The sequence below is a fragment of the Saccoglossus kowalevskii genome, chromosome 17 (assembly GCF_978046115.1).
Source record: "Saccoglossus kowalevskii chromosome 17, keSacKowa6.1, whole genome shotgun sequence".
NCBI classification, from domain to species: Eukaryota; Metazoa; Hemichordata; class Enteropneusta; family Harrimaniidae; genus Saccoglossus; species Saccoglossus kowalevskii.
In genome coordinates, this window is record NC_140657.1 from 3,694,793 (window position 1) to 3,714,040 (window position 19,248).

A 19,248-nucleotide genomic window follows, 5' to 3' on the forward strand; every position below is an offset into this window, starting at 1 on the left:
TGAACTCAATTTAGCGAAAATAGAGAAATAAAACCCAGTGCATAAATTAATTTATATTATGTAAAATATTATCAGGTAGTTTTCCGTGAAGTCAGATAGAACACCCCCCCCCCTCCCACAATGCATCACAACACGTCACAATAGTACGAGAATGAGTGCCATGGCATCGATATTGAAATAGTGTTTCCTATTCATACAGAGATCAACTCGCTCACAATGTAAGTGGAATGGATTTTATTTATACACAAGCCAATACGCCTGTAGGCAGAGATTATCACAACTCGTACTTCAAAGGATCAATTACAATTGACGAGCACAGAAGACAAAAATTACCACAGGTAAGTTTTTCATGCCGCCTGGTGGTGAGAGATGTGACGTAGTTTACGTTGATCATCAACTGAACTACCTTCAAGCACGCTGGTGCGCACATGACTTCGAATGTTTGCTGTCATTAATTAAATCAATTATTACTATTATTATTTCTCTATTTCAGGTGCACAACCCATAAAGTACACACAATAAAAACACACTAAAATAAAACTATAACAAACATTTAAACATACAAAAGGCGTCTGTTATGGCGCCAAAAGATTGATTTATAAAAAGAATCGCAGTTAATGCAATCGGAAATTATATCATTCTTACTTTGAAAAAGCCGCATATTAAAATTGTACAATGCTTTTTCCGTAGAGATGACAAATTTAAAATATTTCTACTGATACAGACTAGAACTAGCACATGAGACAAAACTAATCGCATGGCATTATTATGGTATTATTATAGGCAACTTTTATTTTGTTTAGCTGCCGAACACTATAATTACACTAAATATTAAAACAATAAATACTAAAAAGTGTACATTTCACATTTTCTGAACAGAGACAAAAATTACGCAAAAGCATATTTACCCTTGTATATATTGACCTTAGCTGTCTTTGCATATCTTGACAATCACTGCCTGACGATGACACAACGTAACCAAGATTTTACCATACAACTATACGTTGGGGATACTATTAGGTTTCCATTCACTGGGAAGGAAGACCATACATTTTGTTTTTACATTGTGAAACTTAATGTCATGTTGTTATTAATATTATTATTATTATTATTATTATTATTATTATTATTATTATTATTATTATTATTATTATTATTATTACAGATATCACCTTTTTCCAACGCTAGTAGATTCAAATCATGTGCTATTATCGGCAACAGTGGTATATTACAAAACACGTGTTGTGGTCGAGAAATTGACTCTTACCAATTTGTTATGAGGTACAGTCTTACTACAGCATTGCATAATTGAAATCGAAAGTTAATTTTTATGATATTTTTATCATTGATTATGTTATGTGTTGTGGAATTATATATAGTGTGTAGATTTACTGTCGTCTAAACCATATTATTATTTTAGTTTGTGTTATATGTAATGTCATAATGTGAAATGTATTTTATGTGTCACATGTAATGTTGTCAAACTTTTTTAGTTTCAATATCAACCTCTTGTGAGAACATGTTATGTATTTATGTGTCACATTTAATGTCATTCAACTCACATTTTTTTTTTAGTCTCCTCGTCAGGCACAGCCTGAATAGGGGAGTTTGGTTTCTTGGTTTCAGTATAAGTCTCATTTTGTCTAACATTTTCTCAGAAATTCTGCAGCAAATATCGATGAAAGTTTGTAGGTTGATGAACAAGTCTTTGTGGAATATGCAAGTAATTTTGTTTTCCAGATCTGAAAATCTTAAGTGGGTTTTTTCATGATTTTCATCCACAATTACCTCTTCAAACAGTACTGAAAGAACAACTGAGCATGCTCTCTGCATAAATAATTAGGTCAGATGGTAGTGTTAGAGTCAATGGAAGTTTTCAGTTATCAGTACAATACTAGATTCTTTACGATGAGTTGTTCCCACATAGAGTACATATTAATTCACCTGTTTGCAGATGTTCCATGTATTATTTTAACAACAGTATTTGATAATTAAATGACGAGGACTGTGACATTCGTGTCTTGTTTAATTTTAGTTTGTATTGTGTTATGTCATGTTGTGAAAACATTCTGTTTGTTGTGTCTCATTTACTGTTAACTACTGTTATGTTTTATTTCGTTTAATTGATTATGTTATGTTATTATGTTGAATGCTGACAACCCGCATATGCAGAACAAATGTGCAACCAATACAGGGGTACAGAGATGACGCTGGAAGTAAAACAAGTCTGGTCTCATTGAACCCCACCATTATACAGAAAAGGTAAATCAATCTATAAACTGAGTGTTCTATGCGATACGAACATTATACTTTCTATGGGGTGAATACTTCCCCCAAAGGCATTTTTTGTTGATCATAAACCTCCGTTACAAGTAGACCGTGATGTACATGTGTAAATCCACTAATAAATTATTACTTGTCACCGACATTTGTTTTTTGCAGTTATGGACTGTTGAATGATTCGCACAATGTGACTATGTTTCAAAAAGCCATGTCTGAATACAAAGGATATATCTTATGGATACCTAACGCCTTTTCAGTTCCTACAACCATGGCGTTCAATGTATCCGATGTTTTGCAGAACACCAGGCTGAATTTACTGCTGAGTGACGTCAAATATTTCAAGGTTTTGCAGAGCTTTTGGAATCTTAAGAAGCAACTGTCATCAGGTAGAAATACGTTATTTCAAAAAGCCCGCTAAGATTTCGACGAGGACGAGGGAGCCACGTGACCTATTTTTGTCTCCAAAATAATGTTCAAATCTTTTTCGCCATCGCGTTAATGGCTCCTAATGGTTACATAGGTAGACACTGGAATACTGTTTAGGGCGCGTGACAACACGTCGCGTGTTATCTCGCTCTCAATGGGATCTCAGCGTACATTTATACAGCTTACAGCGGATAGTGAAGTTACGATACCGGCGTTTTATCATTATATCTTCTCAAGAAACGAAAATTCAAAATAAGGAGGTGGTGTCTGGTAAACGCATAATCCTGTTAAATATTCAAAACAACCATTTGGAAGTTTGCCTCATTTATTATATACGGAAATAGTTTTGCTGGACGCGTACATATATCGTAATTATTGGTCCTAGTAGCTGTTCCGTGTTTTCATTCTTCCCAAATAAATAAATCTGCACGATCAAGATGACCGACGTGTTCCTGTATTCGTCATCATCTAGACTTGACCTTGAATTGCGAGATGGCGATTCGCAAACATTTGTTCATAATTACATGTATTGTACTAAACCAAAATGACCAGTCGTTTCAATCACCAAGAAAATTTCACGCAAAACCGTTAACTCAGAAGAGATTAGGCGATTACAGTGACGAACTGCACAGTAAAAAAACAAAATGTCGGGTATATGCGAGGGGTTTTGGCGACAACATATAGTGATTATCATAATTATAATTATTAGTTAAGAGTATGTCCATTGACGTCTTTTTCCACGTGTTTGTCCAATTGCGTTCCACAACATTGCGACGTGAAATGCACACTCGTTCTGGTTAAATTGTTTTAACGATCGTTTACAGTAAATACAAAAAAAAGTCGACCCATGTTTATAGAAGAGGTTTTGTACGTAAATGTAGTTAAGTACAGTAGTAAAGTCTTTGCTCTATATTTATAGGTTTAATTGTATTCAGCATGGGACTCACACTCTGTGACGAATTACACATATACGGTTTCTGGCCGTTTCCTTTTGACTGGGATGGAAATGATGTACCGTACCATTATACCGAAGATTACAGCTGGTCAACGTACAAGAAGACGCACGACTTTCCGGAAGAGTTCGATCTTCTCACTAAACTTCATTCTCAGGGAGTGTTAAAACTGCATGCAGACAAGTGTATTATGTAATAAATCAGATATTAGACGTCTTTGACTCTCGCTTGATTTTCTTGTGACTCCACACAAATGACGATTATGCTTGGTCTTCTGTGCCACAGTGATCACTTTTGTGTTTACGAAAGGTGACCAGTCATTGGAAATATAATAACAACATGTTCACGATGTAAGTAGTGAGGATAATAAGAATGGGGCAAAATTTAATTAAATATTGTTTACAAATTACCGACGACAGCACGAATTAATTTTTTTTATTTGTGAACATAATGTGTATTCAATATTAATAGTCTAAGATGCAGAATTTATAACAGTCAATGTTTCCAATGAAAATCAGTCGCCGGAAAACAAGGTACATCTCCTGTAGGTCGCATCTTTTTGTTAAGGTTTTGTGCGCGTGCGCAATGCATTGACTGGTTGGCGAGGTCGTTTACAACACCCGAAGAGGAAAATAACGGCGTTGTTCGCTGCTGTTGTATTCAAATATACATATATCTTTTTCTATAAATAACACATCTTGTGGGTAACGTTGTTTGTGGGCGAGAACTGATCAGTGAGCGACATTATACAGACGCATGTGAATTGGCGTGAATGTAAAGCCATCCTGACACACGCATTGGCACGACTTGATGCGGGAGGATGCGTGCCAGTGCGCGCCATGCCACGACTGTCACGAACTTCCACGAATAGTTCAGGAACAGCTCACGTCCGAGTTGCGCAAACTCGTCGTGCCAATGCGGGAAGTGCGTAAACTATGCGCAAACCATGCGGGAACTCGTCGTGCCAGTTCGTGTCGTAAACTATTCGTGAACTCGTAGTGAACTAGTCGTGCTCCAAAATAGCACGACTTGCTACGACAAAATCGTGGCCAAAAGTCGTGCAAGTGTCAGGGTGGCTATGTCACAGTGAGTGTTCAACGCTCATGAATCTAAGAGACACTCAAAATATAGAGGTATTGACTTGCCAACACCTCATTATTTTGGATTTAAGAAAATGCCGCACTTTTACTTGGGTGGAAAAACTATTGACCGATAATTATTCCACCAACATTCATCAAATGCAGAAATGTTCACATAGTTTTGTATTGTAGTCCCTGACATTGGGTGTATGTTCTCACTTACTTACTCTCACAAAACTAACGAAACTGGTATTTGCGTACTCGTGTCATGAATGAAGTTTAATTAAACGTTATTTTTATAAAGATATATAATATTATATGAATTGCGTTAATTATCTAGAATCAGCCTGGAATGTGTTCAGTTGTTGACAGTCGTAAACACATTTACTACCAAGCTGACTAAAAGCCATTATAGGATCCAAGTTTATAAAAATGTTACAATTTTGTTTATTGTTATTTTTATTTATTTACTTTTATTATTGAAATGTTTTATATCGTATGCCAGTACTTGAGATACGATGTATAACATAAATTTAAAGCTACATTCTACCACAGTGCTGAAGATATCAGATGACCAATTTCCTCACTAAATTCCAGTCTCTGAGTGTATTAAAACTTCATATCGACAAATGCACCACGGAGTGTATCGTATATCTGACCCAGTGCCAATGTTATCCAGGTTCACTATGTTTCCCTTATACTGTACTTCATTAGAAACAGTAACCACTTGTTGCGATGCAGCGTCAGTCTGGTACGGACAATACTTTCAAACTTTCAAAGCTATCCCTTTATTATAAAAAAAACACTAGTCACGTTAAATGATTGAATACATATAAATATTACTACACGGCTTTTATGAGATTGTGTAATACGAGTAAGACATAACAAAACATAAACACATAATTTCGTGGCTGCTATGCCATATAAACATGTTATGAATAATTTTGCTAATTAATATTTTGTGTTTCCGAGTTCAGCAATGATTTCCGTTCATCGTCTGTGGTTATTTCACTTAAATGTTTCATTCTAATTTTTGCAAGGGGAATAGTCATCAAACAGAAGATCAGCGCCAATGTGTATACTCCAGGGTGCAAAACCATTAAACTATAACGTAGTCCTATGGCTGATTTCATAAAAGGGACAACTGTATTCAAATTGCCCCCAAACATATTTATAGAGAACACATAAAAGGCAAGCGCTAAAGTCTGGCGCCCTCTAGGGGCCTGTTCGACAACTGAAGCCATAGCAATACCTCCCCACATTTCTATGGCTGCGTAGTTTGGTATGAGAAGGATAAAACACCATGGTGGGGATAAATACAACACACCGATAGATAAAGGTATCGATACAAACTGAAAAACAAACAAACAGGTTATTGAATTAATTAATAATTCAATTATTCAATTATTAAATTAATAATTAATAAATGATTAATTATTTCAAAAACTGAAAAAGTTGACGACGTATTGAATATGTTAAGTTTTTGTAAATAAATACAAATAATGGTAACTTACAATACACATATTGAACACATACAGTCTACCAGCGTATCCCCTGTAGTAAGCGGCTTTATCTGCCAACATCCCACCCAGAAGAGCTCCAAATATTCCCATAACAACTGGGATCCAGGTCATGAAATGTTCATATGGGTAATGCGGATAATAATATCGGAAATAATTATTTATATTGTAGCGGAAAACATAACCACCACCGCATCGCAATGAAGAAGTGATTAGTAGTACGACGAATAGTGGGCTGCAAAAAGAAATATCAGAGTCCGGGTATGCGTGTTTTGAATGTCTGGCGTTATTTTTATCTACAGTCGCAATCTGAAAAAATAAATAGTGAATAAATATTACCCTTAAATAATGATATTTAACTTGAAGATATAATTATCTATCTGTTATGTCATGTGTAATTTACAAACTTCCCTGCTATTATATTTTGTGGCTTACAACCTAGCTCACGATGTGATATTGAATTTGTTATATTTTGAAATGTTTATAATTTGCCAATTTTTTAAATGTTTTTATTTTTAAATTAAGTTATGTACAGTGATAACACACGATGATTAAACAAGTATTTGGTTTTCACGACAATTCAACGGTCAAGTATTCAACTTATACATGTCAGCAAAACAAAAATGTATTCAAATCAAGTTACCTCTTTTCGTGGTTCTTTTACCGTCACTATCATTAATGCAGTAACAACTATTCCAGGCACTGCTGTAATCCAGTATGCCCATCTCCATCCTAAGTGATCGACTACAACGTCCATCACAAACGCCATACTAAATGCAACGTAAACACCCCAGTGGAATAAACCTAGTCCAAATCCTCTCAAACTCTAGTATATAAAGTAAAATGACTAGAGGTAAAATATAAATAAACACCAAACCAAATAAACATCGAATTCCGGAAACAGTATACAAATGTTTTTCATAGACAACAATACATGGTGAACTTAGCGAGTGATTGGTGTATGGGGTTCATGGCTGTTGATACAATGTCAGGTGTGCGTATGAACCATATTCCACATGTGACACATGGAGACAAACCATCAAAGAAAGGGAATGATATACCTGCACACAGTAGCTTGATATTACACTTGCTGCCAGTGCTGTAAATGGGGATTCACTATGTCCAGCAGGATATATATTCGTCCAGACATTAGCGTTTCACAGAACAAAAGTAAATATAAGAATTCAAAGCCACGTTAAGAGTACAATATTCAGAAGTTCATTGTCACGTTGATTAGTCATAAAACATGTGAATATCCAGAGCTACAAACAGGGTGGTAATGTTTAAAAAACGAAGACATACTACATAAGCTGTTAAGTTGTTTATAAAATGCTTGCTGATAAAAATTCTAATATATCTTTCCCATGAATCATACACTCCAGTGATATATCTCATTGGTTCATCATTGAAGATTATGTTTTTTGATGAACGGCTACACAACCAATCACAGTGGTCGATTGAGTGAACGGCATTGATTTTACCCACGTATGTAATTTGTCGTAGCAGAAGCGCTCCATCGCTAGAGGGCGAGATTTAAAAGAATGGTGTATTGCTGAGTACTTACAATAATGCCAGCGCCAATCTGGTGATAACTAAATGCAGATATTCTTTAGAGAATCCTGTCAAGGCAACCACTACACTCCACAGTATTGCACAAACAGCAATGACAAGTTTCCGATTTATTGTGAATTTTTCCATAATCAGAGAGACAGGTATTCCCATCACACTGAACAACACCTGAAACAATGGTCCGGCGAGAAGCTGATACTGTAAACCCGTTCCTGTATAGAGCCATTCGCAGTATTCACTGTAATGAGCTACTTTACACCTGTGAAATATACACAATAGACTGATACTACAAGTGATTATCTTGCAGGTCACGTCAGGTAAAAATGTATACAAACGTGAATGTGAAAGAAATGTAATTTGTCGCTTCATTGTCACTGGAACCTAAGGATGATTATGGCTTTTAATAAGTATGATGTTATTACTACTTTATTATATATTACTGATTATTGCAATGTCACGTGACTTACATTGTTATATTGGTACAAAATGTATCCACGGTTGTGTTCAAATGATGGTATTCAATATATAATTCCACCGCTGTGCTGTTAGATACCTTACATACTTTATCTCCAAAATGAAATTCATTCGCCATCTCCACGTTTGTAGCAATTAATATATATCTGTATAATCGCAAACAAAGCAGATAATTATACATCCGTTTTTCAATTGATGTTTGCATAATTGAATCACGTGATATACCAGTATGATAGGACTATTGGTTGCACGAAACAACACAGTATACGACACAATACACGCACATACAGATTGACGTAATGCAATCAAATAATAAGACTACACTGTAGATGCCGTCTATTATAAAAGACTGTGCACAATTCACGAATAATTGACTAGTGAATCGGTCTGGGGCTGAGGGCGGACTTTATCTACGGGTCAGTCTGCGCATGCGGTAATATACCGAAGTCATGGAGACGGCCAATTACTAATGACATAGAATTCTGAGCACTCTGAATGGCTGGATTCGAGGGTATCAGATAATTTGTTGAAATTTAAAACTTTGTTTTTTTTATTTAAAATATCGAGTCAATTATTGTAAAATTATAAGAATCTATCCTTGAAAATATGCTCTATCAAATACATTAATAGATAGTACGAAAATGTAGAAAAAAATATTCCTATAACACCAAGACGTTTATGTGACCCATTTTCGAAAATGTGTTTAACTTTAACATGTAAGGTTATAATGTTCACAGTGTCAAACAAAAAACATAATAACAGTTTTCTTTGTTTTTGTATTATTTTATGTAATATATGTTTATTGAAATTCAGACGTAATTCCATGCGTCCAGCATTGAACGCAAAAATATGTGTCAAAAGTTCCAACAATGTACTGTACTTACGTTGTTAAAAGTACATATTGACGCATGCATTAACTACCTGTATAAATGTCATTGTGTATTACTTGTATAGATATTATTTGATATATGTTGATATTTGCGCAACGCATTTCCTAATGAAGCGGCGTTACAGTTAATGTAGCAGATTACCATAACTTTTGTTTCACAAAATAAGTACTAATTTATAGTTTAACCGTTTCAGCATCAGTTCCCACTTTTCTTCACAAATGCACAAAATAGTCCTGTTTATAGTCTGCCAAAAATGGTGACAAAAACCTGTAGGGAATACGACATTACGTCTATTTGGTTCAGAATTATAAGATGAATTATAGAAAACAGTCAAAACTGCGGTGAGAAACAATATGGCGCTTAAACAACAAATGAGTGCGAATAAATACAGTGGCAAAGTATCCTATCATCATGAATTATCAACAAATATAAGCTTAATTGTCTTACCTGCTTAAATGATTTGACATGAATAATGTCATCATAATTACTGCTACATAGAGGGCGTACTTATTATCTTTAAATACAGTGCAAGTATCTGAACAGGAACAACAACATCTAGGCGTCATTGTCAGTCAATCTTGTATTATCATCAGTAAGTGTTGTTAGACTTTGCAACATCCAAGAATCTAACAATAGATATAAATAAATAAACAAAGAAATAAATAAAAATACAATAAATCTATAACCTATAAATCATGTGACATTATCGGTCACGTGATTGTGAGCACAGGCCAAATGATGTGAACAAAACAAATAGTGATCTACCATAACTATTAACTGGAGCAGTAATACATCCTTACGTTCCATCCGATTGGATTCTATACCCCGAAAATACCGCATTGAATGGTTTGCGAGCGTGACGAGCGTCTCGAGTGTTTGCACTGCAGACGATCACGGCTCTCCAAGCCACATTATCCCAGTGGGCGTTCCATATATGCTCCACTGCTCCATTGTCATTACTGTACTACATAGCGCAATGTGCATACTCACCTCTAATAATTACATACGTTATTAGATGTGCCACGCAAAACATTGAAGTTATATTCGTGAATACTCCTGTTTGACTGAGCAGTACATCGACGAATTAAAGCCAGTGCCTCCGAAGACACTTTGTCTGGACTTTGCACTGGGTGACTTACCAGGCTGACCTCGATAAGGATCTAATGTGACTTCATGTAAAAACTAAATATATAATCTGACTCTTTTATTTCTAGCATCATTGCTACTGAAACAATAGTTCAGATTAACCTTAAAAAGATTTGTATTCAAACAACCGCTAAGTTGATTAGCGACCCGCTCCAACTTTTTTCGGGTGATGCCCCCCTTACAATCACAGCAAAGAGCAAAACGCCACTTCTGAGGAAAAGTTATCCCAACAAATTTCTCGGCAATGAAAAAAAAAGGTATCGACAAAAAATAGTAACTTTGTTCCTATTACGCTGAGTAGAATGTGACATGGTATTTACTCCAAGATTTGTAAGAGGTGATACATTTGGCGCGAAATTTGAGTTTTATTTTTTTTTGGCATAACCAAATATAAACACATAATTTCGTGATTGCTATACCATATAAACATTTTATAAATAATTTTACTAATTAATATTTTGTGTTTCCGAGTTTAGCAGTGGTTTCCGTTCATCATCGATGGCTATTTATATCTTGGTAAAAACATTTAAAAAATAATCTCAACCAATCTATTGTTTTTGTTTTTCCGTGCTGATGCTTTAAATAGTCACTACACCAGTGTCCCCTTTATTTGTTGTATTTTACGTCATTTTCTTTCTACAGATTCACAATCCTGCGTCTCTCACCTCGTACGTGCTTCCAGTTTTGATTCCAAACACCGAGAAGAGTAGATTTGATAAATGTTTGTTCCTATAAAAAACACTAGTTAAATGATTGAATACGTATGAATACTATTATACAGGTTTTATGAGATTATGTCATACAAGTAAGTAAGGTATAACCAAAAAATAAATACATAATTTACTGTGATCATATAACATTTTTATGTTTAAATTTTGCTAGTTAACACCTTGTGCTTCCGCAGTGGTTTCCGTTTACAGTCTGCGGCTATTTCAGTTAGATGTTTCATTCTAATTTTTGCCAGGGGAATGGTCATTAAACAGAAGATCAACGCCAATGTGTATACTCACAGAGAGTTGGACAAACTTATGTATTTTAATAAATTATTAAATAAGAAAATGTTATATAACTTTTCTTTTACCCCCCCCCCCTTCCTGGCATCGATTTAAAGTAATCACTGATCTTTGATTATACCACTCTTTCCTTTATCACAACTTTGTTACGCGCTAATGTTATATGCACATTTTAAAACGCGATGTAGATACATCCTATATTTTACTATAATAGGGTGTGTCTACATGGACATTAGTGCACTTTGCTTGCATACTTAATGAGATACGGCTACTGATTGGTTTTCTCTTGTGGGCGCGATAACTCAAGTGGTTTTTACTCGATCAATTTCAAAATTATATGAATGCTTAATTTGCAGCATTATGCATGATTTCTTGACACGATTAATTTGCATTTCTCGTTCCTCCATGAATTTGCATATTTTCGCGATACTTCAGTTTCCCCGCTATATTTGAGTGAGCTCGTCGAACTTCACAAGTTGCTTTTTCCAACTTTACGATATTTTATCGATATTCTACTTTACTGTGATGGCTTAGGGACGGATCAGTTATTATAGCCGGGGGTGGTTCTTCAAATTCCGTGGGGGGCTCCTTATTTATAAAATATTCTAAATTATAAGTTACAACATGCCATACTTTCTTCACAGAACTTTGCAAGTATAAACTGTTACTTTCTTTCCAGGCTGGTGTTATCTGCATTGTATTTCTATAACATTTCGAAATTATTACACTAGCAAATATCGGCATTTTAATTATAATTTATTGCGGTACACCACAGAAACAATTTATGGCATATTACAGCAAATGATACAAAAAACTTGTGAAATGGAATATTAACAATATTGCAACAATTAATGAAAACACATTAAATGTGAAAAGATCACAACACGCTGTGTTGCTGTAAGTCTGGAATGTGATTTGTAAATATAAACTGTAAATAGAAATAAAGTAGTTATAAATTGCAATAATGTAAATGTAAATGTTGACAAATATAGTACATGACAACACCCTGTAATGTATGAACGGTTATATGTCAAATAACATATATTGACTACAGAACAATAAATTAAATTACACCACAATAAATTAATATTAGTAAAGAAAATAAATAGGTTGACAGATTCTAAGCTAGTAATTGTATGCAGTTTGCGATCACTGTCACATGACTAAAAGTATGAAGATTTACAGGAAACACAATAAAGTGTGATAGTAATTAGTAATATAGAGTATATATAAAAGAATATAAAATATAACAATCTTTGGTTTATCTAATTCTTTTGTTATATTCCTATATTTGCCAGCTACTTCTCCTTTTTTCCCTCTTCGTTCTTTAATCTGTATCCTTTTCCGATTCTAAAACATCCTTTTCTTCCTTCTCAATTTGTTCACCTCCTTCTACTTCTCCATCCTCCTCCCCTCTTCTGCTTCTTCTACCTCCTCCTCCTCTTCTTCCTCTAACTCCTGCTCCTCCTCCTGTATACAGTATTGAAGTTTGAGTTCGTCACAAATGTTTACAAATTTCGTTCTGGCCAGTGAAGAGGAGGATCACAGTGAAGTGCGGTATACAGTGACAACAAGATCTGGGATACAAGCAGGCACTTGGAAACATGCACTGTATCACTGATTTGTAGAAACATTTATTTTTCACTCAATGACTATATTATGCAGACAATCTACACCAACTAACTATAACTAAACTAAATAGTTAAGTGTTTTAAAAAGAACTGAAAATGGGGAGGGGTCACATCACTTTTAGTCTTTATGCAGGGGGGGTCACCATATTTTTTATTGTGGATACAGGGGGGTTATTGATTTTGTTTCCACATTTACAAATAATTGCCGGTCCAGCCCAGGCCATAAAAACTGATCGGTCCCTTAATTATCGTGTTATTAAACCTTCAAGTCTGAGGTGCCAAGTTCGGGGAATTCTCCACCCTTCTATTGAACAAAGACATACAGAGAATCGAATTGTGTCACATTTGGTCTCAGCCACGTTGTAACTCTCTCAAGACCGCGTCAACACTGCGTGCCTCGTGGTGAGCTGCCAAGACTCTGAGACCAGCTTTATTCACTTCTCAACTGTCAGTCAATTACAGAGAAGTTTAAAAGCTTAAGGCGTATCCTCCATACACTCAATTCGCATATAGCCAATCACACAAAGTATTTAACACGCCATAATGTCTGATTAATTACCCCCGATGTCGGGACATAACTCTCATATTTATAGACGCCACAAGGGCTAAAACAACTTCCATAGTTGACAATTATATCAGCCAGTTGTTCCATTTACTAATTCCCTAACATACGAATGAACCTGATCATGACAAGTTACGAGCAGGTGTGGATTATCCAGGGGTCATCAGTGAAAGTCGCTATAACTGCAAAAAGCGGCCTCATCTAAACACATGGAAATATAAATCATGTCGACATTACTATGAATACTCCACGAAAAAGCAGAAAACGTCGACCAGTCATTGTTACACAAACGACCATCCCAACAACAAGGAGTAAAAGCGAACGCCTTTCTACCGCTACCAGGTCACAACTACAAGATTCAATTAGCAATACTAATATAGGAGTTTCTACTTCGGGTTGGCGATCTACTTTACGGCAGAGAACAACAAGTAGTTTAGACCCGTCTAACCCTACAAAGTGGATAGCGGCAGAAGTACGTTAGAAATTAAAATCTATGTGCATCGGTCTACCCCGGCAATTACAAGGCGGCGAGAAGCGATAAATATTTATAAATTCAACATTTCGTAAATTCCGAAATCGTGGATTTTGATGAAAGAGGAAAACCGGAACCTAACTACTAGTCAGCGACATGACAACGATTTTTCCGACACAGACACGGTCAGCGCACATATGAATAGTGATATCCGTCTACAGACTGTCTACACTTTATTTCATTCGGCGAGTGGTAGGCAGAATCAAAACAACATGGCGACCATGCTGGAAGCTTTTATATAGCTCTTCAAAATCGTCCATATTTTACGACAACCACTAAGCGAAACAACCATCCATTAACTGCAGGAAGATTTGACATTTTGTCTAACGCCTTGCCGGAACTTGTAGATGTATCTGTGACCATGAATGCAAACATCTTGCCAGGTAAATACGTTAATCTTGCAGCGTTATTGATTCTCGATCAGGATTCAGATGGTCGTTATATCATGGATTATCGGGCAATGAAATTAACGCCGATCACCGATTGAATAAAACCTTGACATTTCATTAATTCTTGGTAGCTTTCGAGAAATACAAGGCAGTTATTTGCGGCGCCTTTCCGGAACGACCCGAGGAGCTAGATTTGTACCAGAAAAACATGGCACTAAATTTTGGTAATGTTTTTTTACGACTATCATGTTCAGTTTGCTAGAGCTGCAGCTTACTTGCAATAGGAAGGCATTAAAACCTATTAGTCAGTTCGCTTTTTATGCGAATCACAGCTACCCGAAATCGTATTGTTATTTGTGGCAGCACAACGCACATGGCTCATTTCTTCCCAGGCAAACAGTGCAGTCAGTCGATAACAATTCACAATACCAGCCACGCAATGATGCAAGGGGACGACCCAGGAATTACCTAAATGGAAAGACAATTAACAATAACTTCAATTTTGAGAAGGGTTGCTCAAGAAATGTATGCCCGTTTGTACATGCCTGTTTTTACTGCAAAAACAACCACCAAGTTTGCATGTGCTCTAAAGCTGCTCCTACTACAAATACTGCCAATTCAGAATGACTGCCAGCAACTCCGACGACACCCATTAATGTACACAAATTGGAAGCGTTTTTAACAGATCACCCAAACCGGCATTTTGTTACAAATTTGTGCACTTAGAGAAGGTTTTCTGACAGGCATAGACAATGCACCAAATTATACACATGAATGTAATAAAAATTTAGAAACTGAGACAAAACTGTTGGAGGCTGAACTGGATAAAGGATACGTTATTGGTCCTTTTGACAGCCATTCCATTCCCAATTCATAGAATGAGTCCCCTTGGTTTAGCAGAGGGAAAATATTCTAAAAAGCAAAGACTGATCGTAGACTTATCTGCACCCCATGACATAACTGGAATACTCAGTCTGAATGAATTAATCAACAAAGAAACCTTTTCCATTTCATATATTTGTATAGATGATGCTATTGAGGAAATTAAGCAAAGCAGAGGCAATGCCCAAATGTGTCAATTTGACATTACTGATGCCTTTAAGCTGCAGTTACCATTACATCTATCAATCTGGCATTTACATGGTGTGAAATGGAATCAGAAAAGTTTTTCTTTGTTAGACTTGTTTTTAGATCACGTTCAAGTCCAAAAATATTTGATAATATTTCCCAAGCTATATGCTAGATCGCACAAAACAAGTTTAATGTGCAGTTTATTCTGCATCTTTTGGACGACTTCCTAACTATTGACCATACAGATGAGAACGCCACACGTACAATGGCTATTATGACTCTGATCTTCAAATCACTGAACATTCCTTTGGCAGCACATAAAACGCTGGGACCCTCACAAGAATTGGAATATTTGGGAATTAACCTAAATTCCAGAAAATAAGAAACACCGAATCACTTCCAGGTAAACAATCACAAAGCTAAAATAGTCTTACGATAATTTGGCGATCATTAATATCCCACCTCCTAAATCTACCAGCATCAGTATCTAAGCTACACCACTACATCTCCGGCTTGAATTAGCAATGTGAAAACATTTTACAAGGTTGTAATGGGATGTACATGTTCTTCAGCAGTGAAATTACCAGGGCATCAGACTTTAAAAATTTCACCGATCCTTCCTCCACCAAAGGCTTTGGTGGCTATTTTCAGGTATACTGTAATAGTGATGCTTGCACAATTGTTCATTTTCTCAGTCATGTTTGCCTGAAATTTCGGAAGATATGCTTATGTTATTTGTCACCTTTTGCTTTAGACACATCATGTTAAGTGACCTTACTATCAGACTTTATTTAGCTGGTGTCAGATTTGCCGACTTCGAAGCAGGCTTACTAGGCTCCTGTGCGTTTAAATTTGCTTCGACATTCTATCAAAGGGAATTCAGGACAACATATTAAACTAGGCCTCCAATTTACAACGGAATTTCTGCCAAAATGTTTTCAACACTAAATGGAACAGTTTTCTTATCTTACACTGACCCCCTGACAGTAATTTTAGTGGCATTTTCTTTTATGTTGCAGGGAATTTACTATTTTTGAGGAAAGGTTCGATAGCAACGTCCATCTTTGCATTGAGGATGTTAGTTTTGGGGATGATGATCGTGCTTTTATTGTGCTTAAGTCTTCAAAGACGGACCAGTGTCGGTGAGGTCTGGTTATTATTTTTTTTTTCTAACAATCATATGTGCCCAGTGGCTGTCATTCGCAAATATTTGGCCATTAGCTTAAAAATGAATCCTGCCTTCAAACAAGAGCACCCATTATTTTTCTGAAAACAACCTGCATTTGACTCGATCTGTGTTACTTGCATTAGCTTTTGAACCGACTGGATTTGAACTAAATTTTCTGGACATTCTTTTCGGAATTCAGGACTACTTAATAAAGGCACTCGGCTGGTGGGCATTAGATAGTTATGTGCGATATATTCATACTTCAGATGTTGCTTTGGGCTCTGCACTTACTGCCTTAGCTGACAGCTAATAGAGTAAATAAATAGGGTTTGCGGAAAGTTGATATAGGGGTGCACCCAATTTGCAGTGCAATATACCAAGAATTTGTGCTAGTAATTGTACTTGCCACACTGTCATTATTCCGACAGTTTTCTCTGCCTCTAATCCATCTGGTAGGTTCAGTTTGCCACTGTCCTACTTCTACTACCTCATATAATGACCATCAACTAGATGCAGTTCTCACTGCAGTGACCTTTGCAATAGTTTTAACTGTTTTAGGACTTGTAGTTTTTTAATCTTGTATTTTCTGTTAAAATTAAAATTAATTAAAAATAATAATAATTTTAATGATTTCAAATTCAATCCCCCTAATCTGTATCAGGATTTAACTAGAAAATTCATGGTGTAATACTTATTTTGAAATCATTTGGAATCTGTTATAGCTGCAGTGTTTAAAGCATTTAAACTTGTCTTGTATATGTATTGGTACGGTCATCTGTACATGCACATTATTGTAGATTACTTAGTTATTTTCTTAACAGCATTTTCCAATTAGCATATACTATTGGGTCAACGTTGTACAACTATATGTGTCATTTCAGTTCAATTGTGTGACTGAGCGTTTTTCATCTTATTATAATCAGTACCATCTGGAATTCATTATTATAAAATGCCCTTTTTATTAAAACTTAGTTCACAATTGCCTTTCGGGATAAGTCGTTGTATGGTAATTAGTTGTCAACACTTGCTTGACAGTTTTACTGCGAGCTTAGTACAGTTATCAGTACAAACACATTCTTTTAGTTTACTTAGTTTGTTAAATATTATAGTATGTACTGTAAGCAGCTGTACTAGTCCTCATTGTTCAGTAAAAATTACAAAGTAAGTTCAATATGTTTTGTAAAGTTGCTACTGTACAGTAGGTTATATCCTATTAAGTCACATAAAATAATTATACTATCAATTGGCATATATAGTAGTTGTTATTGTTCACTGAGCAGTATTTGTAATTTCCAGGGCAACATTTAATGTACTTTTCCCGTAAATAATACATATAAAGGACAAGTGTAAATGTTAAGTAAAGGATAACAAAGGCAAATTGAGCTTGGAATTGGAAAAAGTGAAAAATGCAATGAGATTGAACATCAAAATAGACAACAGCTTGAGAAAGAACGTAATGCGGATCGATTAAGTAGAAAAAGTGTAGAACATTTAGTCAATTCTTATTTGAACCATTTGTATCAACTATTTCCTTGTGTTCAAGGTTTCAATAGTTTTGCTATGTTTTACGTTTTGTGCGTGTGCGCAATGCAGTGTTTGGTTGACAAGGTCGTCTACAACACCTGAAGAGAAAATAACGGCGTTCTTCGCTGCTGTTATGTTTATACATAATCTTTTCCCGTAAATAATACTCAATGTGGGTAACGTTTTGTGAGCGAGGACTGATCAGTGAGCGACATCAGACAGACGCATGCTTGTTGGCATAAATGTAAACTTATGACGTCACAGTGAGTGTTCAACGCTCACGAATCTAAGAGACACTCAAAATATTGAGATATTGAATTGCTCAATGTGAAAGCTCACCCTCATTACCTCAAAGCTACAATGTAACGATTGCGGTTAAAGATCATGAATGTGTAAATCGTGTCGAATATATTAATAGTGACTCTGTCAGCATCCTCTATTTTATGTTTTTGTCATATTACCTCAAACACTGCAAAAGTGTGCATGGAATCATGGGAAGAAACGGTGTGCATTGTAATAACTGTCATAAAGGTGATTGACATGTCATACTTGTTTTCAACTTTGGAAGGACAATTGGAATCTACCAGGTGTGCTTGTAATTTACATAACAAAGGGTGTTTATGATCTACTGAGTTGCTTACGTGACCCAGCTGCTAGCAAGATCACATTCTGATTGGCTTATGTGGAAACCCCGGTGGTGACACTGAATCATGCCTATAAATTGGACAGACTCATTTTTAATTTGGTGTCCCTCATTTAAACTTGCTTTCCTGTGTGTGCTGCTACGATCTTGTATGACAAGTGATACAGGTTACAACCATCATTCTGTGAGACTTGTATGAACTGCTCTGCGATCTCCTGCTTTCAGCGGTGCCCTCCAGAATACCAGTGTTCCTCTGCAAGCAAGACTGTCATCCAATAATACATCCTGGTGCTGTGAGTTATCACCAATGCACACTTCCCTAAGCAATCCCCTATTTTAGTGACTTTATTCATTGTATTTTTCAGTGCTTTATTT

The 19,248-nt window shown here is 35.8% G+C and overlaps 2 protein-coding genes and 1 long non-coding RNA gene across 3 annotated transcripts; 1 reads left to right on the top strand and 2 right to left on the bottom strand.

Moving 5' to 3' along the window:
- Positions 1-227: 227 nt before the first annotated feature.
- LOC102802860 (CMP-N-acetylneuraminate-poly-alpha-2,8-sialyltransferase-like) lies at positions 228-3,878 on the top strand. The gene is made up of 5 exons (XM_078009858.1): positions 228-338; positions 1,166-1,281; positions 2,173-2,262; positions 2,443-2,669; positions 3,629-3,878. Exons 1-5 carry the CDS (start codon positions 228-230, stop codon positions 3,856-3,858), a joined length of 774 nt encoding a protein of 257 aa, XP_077865984.1. The 3' UTR covers positions 3,859-3,878.
- Positions 3,879-5,505: 1,627 nt separating this feature from the next.
- On the bottom strand, positions 5,506-6,340 carry LOC100373474 (uncharacterized). The gene is made up of 2 exons (XM_006817326.2): positions 6,256-6,340; positions 5,506-6,093 (listed from the first exon to the last, which is right to left on the bottom strand). Exons 1-2 carry the CDS (start codon positions 6,322-6,324, stop codon positions 5,689-5,691), a joined length of 474 nt encoding a protein of 157 aa, XP_006817389.2. The 5' UTR covers positions 6,325-6,340; the 3' UTR covers positions 5,506-5,688.
- Positions 6,341-6,981: 641 nt separating this feature from the next.
- Positions 6,982-7,958, bottom strand: LOC146732326 (uncharacterized). The gene is made up of 3 exons (XR_014926863.1): positions 7,826-7,958; positions 7,323-7,377; positions 6,982-7,087 (listed from the first exon to the last, which is right to left on the bottom strand). It is a non-coding gene; the product is annotated as an uncharacterized LOC146732326 (long non-coding RNA).
- Positions 7,959-19,248: the final 11,290 nt, after the last annotated feature.

Bases quoted from the DNA above. Each gene is read 5' to 3' on its own strand.
- LOC102802860 (XM_078009858.1), top strand. From the start codon at position 228: ATGGATTTTATTTATACACAAGCCAATACGCCTGTAGGCAGAGATTAT. The intron at 339-1,165 runs GTAAGTTTTTCA...TTATTATTACAG, and splicing joins GAAGACAAAAATTACCACAG to ATATCACCTTTTTCCAACGC. The intron at 1,282-2,172 runs GTACAGTCTTAC...CCGCATATGCAG, and splicing joins TCTTACCAATTTGTTATGAG to AACAAATGTGCAACCAATAC.
- LOC100373474 (XM_006817326.2), bottom strand. From the start codon at position 6,324: ATGTTGGCAGATAAAGCCGCTTACTACAGGGGATACGCTGGTAGACTG. The intron at 6,094-6,255 runs GTAAGTTACCAT...TTTGTTTTTCAG, and splicing joins ATGTGTTCAATATGTGTATT to TTTGTATCGATACCTTTATC.